Genomic DNA, 11,300 nt, shown 5'->3' on the forward strand with positions numbered 1-11,300 from the left:
ATAGATTTGTGTATAACTAATGAAAGATCATACATAGGATTAATATTGGCTACTAATGAGTAGAATTCATTTTTTCTTCAAAATTTTTAAATTTTTTATAGATAAAATCTTACGGATGTGATCTAAACAGTTTGTTTAGTAAGAAACTTGTTTTGTATCATGTGATTATTACAAGCAATTAGGTTTTTAATGGGGTCTAAAAATCAACGGCCCACAATGTGTCAAAATTTTATAACTCAAACTATCACATTTTTACGGCTTGAACCTTACCAAATAATTCATGTTCAACACATCTATGTGGTTAGATTGATACAACTTTCCCCTATGATTTTTAGCTCATTAGTTTTGTACCTTCATTGGTAGCTAATATTAACTTATATATACATACATATATATATATATATATATATATATATATATATATATATATATATATATATATTAAAAAATATAAGATACCATGATATCATATGGTCATGTTTGTATGAATCTAGCCACCAAATGGTAGATCTAACCATACATCTTTGTTTAGTGTGATCTATATACTATGCTAAAAGGTTTTATCATGTTTAATACATCATATGATAAAATTTTTGAGGCAGTGAAAATCAATGGCTCACAATTCATGAAAATAAGAATGGACTAAAAATGGTATAAAGCATCATATTTCAGTCAATTTTAACATATGAAAATAGAACATGTTAAACATGATCCAAAGGTCAGGTTTTCCATTTGAAGCTTAGATCTATGTAAATCAAGACTTTACCGTACTCTTTAGCAGAAGCTAATAGTCTTCCTCCTTGTTTTGGCAAATCAAGCCCTATGGTTATGATGTTTTGTCTAGCTAAAAATATAGTCTAAGCAAGTTTTTTAAGAGCTGAAAAATCAACTGTTAATAATACAAAAATTCATTAGAGGTAGATTACTCATTGGGCCATCACAGTGGGACTTTTTCAAGAAAAAAGAACTTTGAATAACTAATATTGAAAGAAATGCGTGTTGAATTAACTAATATTGAAAGAAAACCATGTTTTTATGTCTAAACCACTCATGTTCAAAGCATGTTTCCTAACAGATAGAGCATTCTAAACACGTTTTCCTAGATAGTACCGTACTGCCAAGAGTGAAATATTTTTCGAAACACACCCAGAGGAAGAGAGAAGTGATTGTTTCCAATGTTGTCAGTATCTGTATCGGCCTTGTATCGTTTGGCCAAGGATTCAGGTGAATAGACAGATGCCGATACCCAAGTGAATCGTTCTCAATAGGCCAAAAAATAATTAAAAATATTATGTATTTTTTATATTAAAAATACTAAAATAATTATAAGTATTTTTTTATATTTATTAAAAAATAGCCGATTCAATAGTGAAACATATCTATTTTCTGCCAATACTATATGTATCGGCCTGTATCAGCCGGACCGATACTGACAACATTGGTTTTTTCCATTACAAGAATCATTACCAATCAGCCAAATAACATTCAAAAGGGCCAATTCGCCTTTTTTTATTAATATTTTTAACATGGGTTAAAATATTTTTTATTATTTAATAAATTTTAAAGTTATTTTAATTGTATTTAATATTTTACTTTAAAATGTGACCGATTCGGTTCAGAGTTTGAATTGGTCAATTCTCTGAATCGTCTTAAAAATCGATTCAGGCTCGATACGGAGTCTGACAACATTGGTTTTTCCCATTAAAAAATATTTAAACTACCATTTAAATAATTTGGCAGTTACCCCCTAAAATCTAGGGACGTTGTAGGAGGCCTCGTGCAAGACACGTCAAATCCCTGATTTTTTCAATTTTACTTTACAAAGAAAGAAAGCGTGTGGAAACCTGAATACACAAATGTAGGAAGTGGGCCCCATCACGTAGGGTAGATCCACCGTCCATTCCCAAATCGATGGTAGTGAGGTACAACTCCCCCACCCACAAACCTGGATCATGGATTTGCCAGCATCTCTCTCTTTTTCTTTTTTTTTTATTTGGTGGGTCACACAACCCAAGAATGGCCCGCATACCTTTACGGTGTTTTTAGCATTTTAACTCCCTATTTTTAAATATTTAAAATAACTCCTACTTTTTTAAGAATTTGGCCACACAACAAATTGTGTGGTTACTTTTTCTTTTTTTAAAGGCAAGCTGGGTTTAGGCAGACCCCTTGCAGGGTTAGGCAGCTTATACCATTGGGTTTTGAACCTGCAACGTCCCAACACAAGGTAACGTGCGCTAGCTGCTCCTATCAGACAAGTAGAACCCCCGCTTGTGTTACTTTTTAATATTTCGAAATTACATATTTATTCTTCTGTTTTTTTGAAAAAAGAGTAAAATAGATTTTATTTATAAAGAGGGTGCAAGACGTAGGGCGATGAGAAATCGACCCCAAAGTAGCTAGAACAAAAGGACAATCATTGAAAATGGGACGAGTCCAAGAGACATTCTCCTGTGGCCATTTTCAGCTTGACCATTAGGAATAATACATTAGAGAGAATGTGCATAATTACCACCTTTGCCGGCCTGGCCCGATCTTGAAAAATTCTGGAATTTCGCTCCCTCCAGGCTGCCCACTAAGCTGTGAACAACCAGCACCTCTAGACATGGAACCATTTGCAGCACCTATGTGGCAATCCCATACTCATGAGCAGGTTTTGTGCAAAGGATTCCTTTCGATCAACTAGGCATATGCTTCTCCAAGAAGCAGAAAAAATGGATTGAAAGTAAGAACAAAAACCATAGGAGATGCGATGAAGATTCGATCTGCGAACCACAAAGGCTACACATGCTCAAATTTTCATGAGTTAAAACATCATCCATAACAAACAAACGTGATCTCGATGAAGGCCCGACTTTTCAACACAACGTGACATGCACTAGCTGCTTCTACCAGACAAGCGGAGCGCCCCGTTCACTACAAGAAAATTGTTAATTAGCGACGGATTTTTTCCGTCGCTACTTAGCGACAGATTAACTAGAAATAGAATTTGTCGCTAAATAGCGACGGATTAGCGAGGAAACGACTTTTATCGCTAATCTGTCGCTACTTAGCGACTGCATATTTTTGTCGCTACTTTTTATTACAAGAACACCATTTTAGCGACGGATTTAGAGAGGGAACTCTGTCGTCGCTAATCCGTCGCTAATTAGCGACGACGTAGCGACAGAATATATTTCGTCGCTTTTTTGGTATTTTGGTTTAGCGACGGCTTAGCGACGAAATTTTTCCGTCGCTAAGTCGTCGCTAAATGTCGCGTAAATCCCTAATCCCATCCCTCTTTCTCTTTTCCCTGTTTCGCTGTATTGCTCCCTCCCGCCGCCCGTCGGCTCTCGCCACCGTCCGGCCGCCGCCGCTCGCCAGCCGTCGCTCCCCGTCCACCGCTCGCCAGCCGGCGCTCGCCAGCTGCCGCTCCCCGTCAACCTCCCGCCACCGTCCGGCGACGCGCAGGTAATCTTCTTCTTCTTCTTCTTCTTCTTCTTCTAAACGCAGGGGGTACGCCCCTTCCCTGCCGGAAACGCAGGGGGTTTAACCCCCTGCCGTGCTTTCCGGCAGGGGGGGTCGACCCTCTGCGTTATGTTGCCTAAGTGACTTGTCAAAAAAAAAAAGTTTCTGTTTTTGAATGCCTATGCTGCCTATATGAATCGTTTGAAAAATAAAATCTGTAGTAGGAATAACATGCTGCTGATGTGTATTGCTTTTGAAAAAAACAATCTGTTATGAGATATATTATGCTGTCTATGTGAATTGGTTTCAAAAAAATCTGTTTTTTAATGCATATGCTGCCTATGTAAATCAGTTTGAAAAAAAAAATCTTTAGTAGGAATACTATGTTGCCTATGTGTTTGTTTGAAGAAAAAATTTTTGTTATGAGATACCTACGTTGCCTATGTGATCTGTTTTGAAAAGAATTTTTGTTATGGATACCTATGCTGCCCATGTGATCTCTTTTTAAAAAAAAAAAAGTTATTATGTGATCCCTATGTTGTCCATGTGATTAGCTTGAAAAAAAATTTGTAATGTGTATATAAGATGTCCATATGGTTTTAAGTGTAGTTTGCATATATGTTGTCCATATGGATTTTAAGTTGAAATTTTTTTTGTAATGTATATATACAAGTTGTTCAATTTGTTAGTTTGTTAATGTCTACTGGTAGTTAGTTTTACTTCAATTTGTTTTCTTGAAATCTGGTTAGTTAGAGTATTTCAATCTATTAGTCTTTTATAATTATATTTTTCTTAGATAGATTGGTATTTAATGTTCTCACAATCAGTTAGTTAGATTAGGGCTATTTGAATTCTTTATGATAGTGGTGGTTAAACGGAGTTCACATCTTTTCTAGTAAACTAATTGATTGATTTACTATTCCTTTGCTAAGTAGTTCAGATTAGAAATTGTCTATGACTTTATGTTAGTCGACTGGTTCAACATGTTATAGCTGGTTTGTTAAATTAGCATCTTCTAGTTAGATTTGGCTTAACATATATACTATTTTTCTTTTCTCTTCTTTCAATTAGTTAGAGTTGTTTTAATTTGTTTTAATTTTTTTAGTTAGTGTTTCATCTTGTTTCATGATTAGTTAGTTTGTTACTTAATTTGTTTTGTTTTTGTGCAGATTTTTCAACGGAACCAACTCGTGCTCGGCCACCTGTGGTAAGTAAATGACAAAAACAATGCAAATCGGGTAAATACCCGTGGTGAGTAAGTGATGCAAACGTATCACATGTTATTTAATTTATTGAATGCAGCACTTTATTGTTCACACACTCACTTAGTTGTTGATATCTAGGACTGCTTTGTTGGAGTTCGGAGATCATGCTGAGCATGATTTTAATGTAGAAATATGGAAGTGTTCTTATTTTTGGAGTACGGAGTCCATGCTAAGCATGGTAGTAGTTAGTGAGATATTGAAGTGTGTTTGCTGCAGGTACATGTTTGCCATTTATTTGATATGAATGATTATGATGTATTGCAATGTTTGATGTAATTGTATCCATGCTTGCATGTAGTTACTTTCAATTTGATTTTGACTTCCATGTGAAATTTTATAATAAAAGCATGCTTCAAATGATTGTATCGTGTCATTAATAGTTTGCACATGAAAATATTAAGTTATCAATGCATGCATCAAAATTCTTGTTATTGTTTGACATAGTATATTGCATGATAAATTTGATATTTTCTTCATCGTAGCATTCTGATTGTTTTTTTCTTAATTCGTTAGGATACTATTCGTAACATCATACGACAGAATGACTGCAAACCGTGAATGGATGTACAGTAGGATAGTGGACAATGAGTTATCACATGAATATATGGATGGTGTCGATAGTTTTATTGAATTTGCAACGGCGAGTATCAGTACGGTAGATCCCACAGGTCGGATTAGGTGTCCCTGCAAGATTTGTAAGAATAATCGATTTGTAGAACCTCATGGCGTTAGACATCACCTATATAGGAAGGGTTTTGTGAGTGATTATCAGAACTGGACGTTTCATGGAGAAGAATTTAGAAACGATTTTGATGCACGAGTGAATGTGGTGCACGATAATCCATATACGAATTTGATATTTGATGCTGCAGGAACAGAACTGGGTTCTGCTATGAGTTCTAGTGATGTAAGAACTGCCGTAGATGAAGAATCACCAAACGATGCAGCTAGTAGATTTTATGATTTACTTAAAGATGCTGACGAGGCACTTTGGAACGGTTGTGAGAGTCACACTATCTTGTCTGCAGTTCTTCAACTAATGAATTTGAAGTCCGAGTATAATTTGAGTCAATCATGTTTTGACCGTTTGTGCATGATTGTGAAGAGTATGTTGCCTAAAGATGAGAAATTGCCACAAAATTTCTATCGTGCGAAAGTTATGGTCAACGCTCTAGGTATGGGTTACAAAAAGATTGATGCTTGTCCAAATCACTGCATGTTGTATTTCAAGGAGCAGGAAAACGACATATCATGCCCGTCATGTGGGCATCCTCGGTTCAAGCCAAAGACAAGAGGCAATGGTAGCACGAGATCAAAGGAAGTTTCATACAAGTCGCTCCGCTACTTTCCTATCACTCCTAGATTGCAGCGATTGTATATGTCTTCAAAGACAGCTAAACACATGAGATGGCATGCAAATAAAGTTCGACACGATGAAAACAAGATCACACATCCTGTTGACGCTGAAGCTTGGAAGCACTTTGATCGTACTCATCAAAACTTCGCAATGGAAGTGCGAAATGTTAGACTCGGTCTATGTACAGATGGATTTAATCCATTTGGGGGTAGATCAACTCCATACTCATGCTAGCAAGTATTTGTAACTCCATACAACCTTCCACCAAGCTTGTGTATGAAACGTCTGAATCTTTTCTTGTCTCTGTTGATCCCTGGTCCGACCTCACCTGGCCAAAATCTTGATGTATATCTAAGGCCATTGATTGATGAATTAAAAGTACTGTGGGATGACGGTGTTACCACGTATGATGCTCACAAAAAACAAAATTTCAACATGAAGGCCGTTGTTCTATGGACAATCAGTGACTTCCCTGCATATGGTATGTTATCTGGTTGGAGAGTAGAAGGCTATAATTGAAAAGTATATTCTTGTCAGATGCATGTTCAACCTAAAAAAAAGGTTCGTAATAAAGCAAGAGTAGAAGGCTCTATTTGTGAGGCGTACACTTTAGAAGAGATTTCAAATTTCTCATCTATGTACTTCGAACCTCATATTCCAACACGTTACACATGCCCGCCCCGTAACGATGATGGAGAACAAGTAACTGTAGCTGACAAGCTGTCGATATTTCAACCACTTGGGCATGCATTTGGTAGTTGCCGATCAAGGCTATTGACAGATCGAGAGCAAGATGCAGCACACATCTATATTCTTTTTAATTGCTCAGCGATCGACCCATACATCGAGTAAGTATATGTATATGCAACTCAATTATAAATCCTTTTATGTTCTATATGTGGATACATGACTCGGTAATATAAGTATTTGTGGTTTGCAGACGATTTGATCTGGAGTTGCGAAATGAAGTTTCACATCTCACTAATGCAGAAGTACAAAAAGAACGTGAAACTAAGTTTGTGGAGTGGTTGAAACAGTTGGTAAAGAAGCTAACATAAATTTTGTACTTATAAACAACACTAAGTTACTTAATTGATCGTGATCACAATCATTGTTTATGTTTGTGCGTAGGTTCAGAATGGTGATGTTAAAGATCAAGGAATATGTGATTTAGAAAATGGTCCGACCAAAGTTGTGCAATGCTACAACGGGTATATCGTAAATGGTTATCGATTCCATACAAAAGACTACGGTATAAACAAATCAACGATAAATAGTGGCGTGTGTGTCAAGGGTAGCAGCTACGGTGAAAATGAACATGATTACTACGGTGTTATAGAGGAAATAATGGAGTTGACTTACTTAGGCATGAATAACAGGGTTACGGTATTCAAGTGTCATTGGTTTGATCCAACTGCAACAAGACTCGACAAAGCTTCAGGCATTGTGGAGGTGAATCATAAATCCAGGTTTGGAACATATGAACCATTCATATTAGCCTCGCAAGCTCAACAAGTTTATTATACTTCATATCCGAGTATAAAAAAGTCAGATAGAAATGAATGGTGGGCAGTTTGCAAGGTGAAATCCAAACTATACCCCGAGTATGATCAGTTACAGGAAGATGAGTTAGCTGAAGACAGTGATTACTATCAATCAGATGATGTCTGTGACTTCACTTATGGTCACGATGTTGCGCATGATATGCATGTCATATCTCCATTAGCTGATGAAACATTCATAGAGGAATGTGATCCAAATGATGTACCAAGTGGATGGGTAAACAATGAAGAAGAAGAAGAAGAAGAAGAAGAAAGTCAAACTAGTGACGAGGAAGAATTCTCAAGCTAGTGAGCAAAATCTTATACTACAAACCTCTATTTAAATGCATTGAATTACTTGATGTGAGTTGTATTGCAATACTTGGTGTGAATGATTAAAAATTTTATTTGAATGTGTTGTAATACTTGATACGAATGATTCGAATGCATTGTAATACTTGATGTGAATGATTTCAATTATCTGAATGTATTATAATTTATGCAATTAACGAATGATTTGAATTAGTGCAATACTTGATGTCAATGATTTGAATTATTTGAATGCATTGCAATGCTTGATGTGAATGACTTGAATGCATTGTAATACTTGATGTGAATTATTTGAATGTATTGTATGACATATGTTATTTGTTAGAATATGGTTCGTGGAGGTTATAGTGGTCGCTCATCCAGTAGTAGCCAGGCTCAACCTTCATCTTCACGGGCTCCTGTGATAGGTATATCATATAACTAATTAGATGCTTGATTAGTTCAAATGCACATTCTGAGAATTTCTAATGTATTTTTTTACAGATGATGTTGCGCCTGTACACGACCCACCTACACCAGTTGATCGCACAAGTCAACAGCCAACACAGGAAACAGGGTCTTCTCAGGCTGGCACAAGAAGACTCATTCGAATAGTGTATATCGATAATCGACCGTAAGTATTTTGTTTTCAATTATTGCATATCTTTTAAATATTTTATATTGATATTTATTGTGTAACAATTCATGTGCAGCACGAGGTTTGAGCCACAAGAAGTAGTACGGGAGATTAGGAATTCACTTCTTCAACATCTACCAGGACCAGTTGCTCAATGGAAAGATTACCCAAATGAGGTGTTAGACAGATTGTGGTCCTCATTCATGGTATACAGTTGTTCCTCATAGTTAATGTGTTTCATATTTAATTTATTTAAGCAATGTCTACTAACTTTCTGAAAATATTTGTAGGCTTCGAATCGCTTTGCAACTACGGTGGAAGAAAATGATGCAAGGAATGTGTGGCAGAAGGTGGCTGCCAATCGATTTGCAGACATGCTGCATACTATGAAGACTGCAGCAAAAAAAGCATCTGGCGTAGTAGATGATCCATTACTGTGGAAGGGCCATGGTCCTATTACTATCAGGAGAGATTACTGGGATGAAATGTGCGATAAGTGGGCGGGAGATGCATTTAAAAATCGCTCTGCGAAGGCTTCACAAAATCGATCCAAGATGCCCGAAGCCCATCTACACACAGGTGGATCTAAGACATTTGGGAGCCACCTAAAGAAAATGGTAACTCATCAATATATAATATTAATTTTATAAGTATTGTTGCAAACTTGTGTACTAAATCTTTTGTCATTTAACTTCGCAGGAAGCAGAAAAAGGAGGCAGTGTACCATATAAGGATGTGTTTGTAGAAACACATAAACGGAAGACCATGGGAGTCTTCGTATCAGAGAAGGCGAGAACGACAACGGTATGTATTAATTCTATTAATAATCATTGCAATATATATGCAAGTTATCATAATGTTATCATTAATTATTAATGAATACTTTAAACATTATTTTGTAGGAGGCATATGAGCAACAGATGGTAGAGCGATATGGCGAAGACGCTACTCAGCATCCATCATTTGATCCTACAGCATGGGTGACTGCAGCAGGTGAACCCAAAAAAGGTCGCGTGTTCGGGTTTGGGAGTAATATGAACACTTCACCAGTTATTGGTTCTTCCAGTTACGGCTCACCGACTTCTTGCGCCGACATAAGCTTCAAGCAGTCGACTATTCTTTCTGGTGATGATGTACGCGAGATCATTAATGAATCACTGAATAACTACTTCCAATACACCGTCGCCCCCTTTCTCCGAAATGAGATCAAGGCCGCTGTTCAGGATAGGAGATCTTCGATTCCAGGTCCCTCTCAGGTATAATCACATATATAGTTTTTTTGACTGTCTTAAAGCACATCTGAGCATGATAGAATCACATATAGAGTTTTTCTAGATGCCTTAGAACACATATGAACATGCTATAATCACATATTCAATTTTTTTACTGCCTTAGCACACATATGAGCATGATAGAATCACATATAAAGTTGTTTTGCCTGCCTTAGAGCACATATAAGCATGCTATATTCACATATTCAATTTTTTTACTGCCTTAGCACACATACGAGCATGATCGAATCACATATATAGTTTTTTGCCTGCCTTAAAGCACATCTGAGCATGGTAGAATCACATATAGAGTTTTTTTATATGCCTTAGAACACATATGAACATGCTATAATCACATATTCAATTTTTTGACTGCCTTAGCACACATATGAGCATGATAGAATCACATATATATATATTTAACTTTTTGTCTGCCTTAGAGCACATATGAGCATGATAGAATCACATATAAAGTTTTTTTGATTGCATTAGAACACATATGAGCATGCTATAATCACATATTCAGTTTTTTGACTGCCTAAGAACACATATGAGCATATTATAATCACATATTCAGTTTTTTGACTGCCTTAGCACACATATGAGCATGCTATAATAACATATAGAGTTTTTTAACTGCCTTAGAACACATATGAACATGTTATATATCATTTATGATAGAATCACATTTAAAATTTTTGGCTTTGCCTGCCTTAGAGCACATATGAGCATGCTATATTCACATATTCAATTTTTTTACTGCCTTAGCACACATACGAGCATGATCGAATCACATATATAGTTTTTTGCCTGCCTTAAAGCACATCTGAGCATGGTAGAATCACATATAGAGTTTTTTTATATGCCTTAGAACACATATGAACATGCTATAATCACATATTCAATTTTTTGACTGCCTTAGCACACATATGAGCATGATAGAATCACATATAGAGTTTTTTTATTGCCTTAGATCACACATGAGCACATGATAGAATCACATATAGTGTGTAATTTATTTCATTATATTTTGTTTATCAATACTGACTGTTCTTTTCTTGTGTAGGCTGCTAGCGATAATCAGGGTAGTGGAGCTGAAGGGACAGATAAAGACAATGAACAAGAAGACGCACAAAATCTTGGCGATGATTAGAGGACTGTGTTGAAGAAGTTCTATTTTTTTAATTTTTCCTAATTGTAATTGTTGAATTGTAAACAATTAAACTTCTTAATTTTAAGGTGGAATGATTAATTATTATAGATACTTGTTATATGAATTTTTTTGTGTGGTTTATTTTTTATTTACAGGAAATATAAATTGTACAGGAAATAGAAATTGTACAGTTCTCGGTAATTAATTTTTAAATAAATTTTTTTTTATTTTTTTCGTTTTTGCGACGGATTAGCGACGGATGATTCCGTCGCTATTCATATTAATCTAGAGACGGCTTAGCGACGGAACCATCCGTCGCT

At 36.0% G+C, this 11,300-nt stretch overlaps 1 protein-coding gene across 1 annotated transcript; it reads left to right on the forward strand.

Annotated features, from left to right (window-relative positions):
* Window positions 1–4,638: 4,638 nt before the first annotated feature.
* On the forward strand, window positions 4,639–10,993 carry LOC149846513 (uncharacterized). Its single transcript, XM_089991504.1, has 4 exons — window positions 4,639–4,654; window positions 8,266–8,347; window positions 8,424–8,553; window positions 10,894–10,993. Exons 2-4 carry the CDS (start codon window positions 8,269–8,271, stop codon window positions 10,991–10,993), a joined length of 309 nt encoding a protein of 102 aa, XP_089847630.1. The 5' UTR covers window positions 4,639–4,654; window positions 8,266–8,268.
* The last annotated feature ends 307 nt before the right edge of the window (window positions 10,994–11,300 follow it).

This window comes from Nuphar pumila, chromosome 2, assembly GCF_984573655.1.
Source record: "Nuphar pumila chromosome 2, dmNupPumi1.hap1.1, whole genome shotgun sequence".
Lineage (NCBI taxonomy): Eukaryota > Viridiplantae > Streptophyta > Magnoliopsida > Nymphaeales > Nymphaeaceae > Nuphar > Nuphar pumila.

Coding starts and splice junctions, on each gene's coding strand:
- LOC149846513 (XM_089991504.1), top strand. CDS start 8,269: ATGGTTCGTGGAGGTTATAGTGGTCGCTCATCCAGTAGTAGCCAGGCT. Junction 8,348..8,423: donor TTCACGGGCTCCTGTGATAG/GTATATCATATA, acceptor ATTTTTTTACAG/ATGATGTTGCGCCTGTACAC. Junction 8,554..10,893: donor GTGTATATCGATAATCGACC/GTAAGTATTTTG, acceptor TTTCTTGTGTAG/GCTGCTAGCGATAATCAGGG.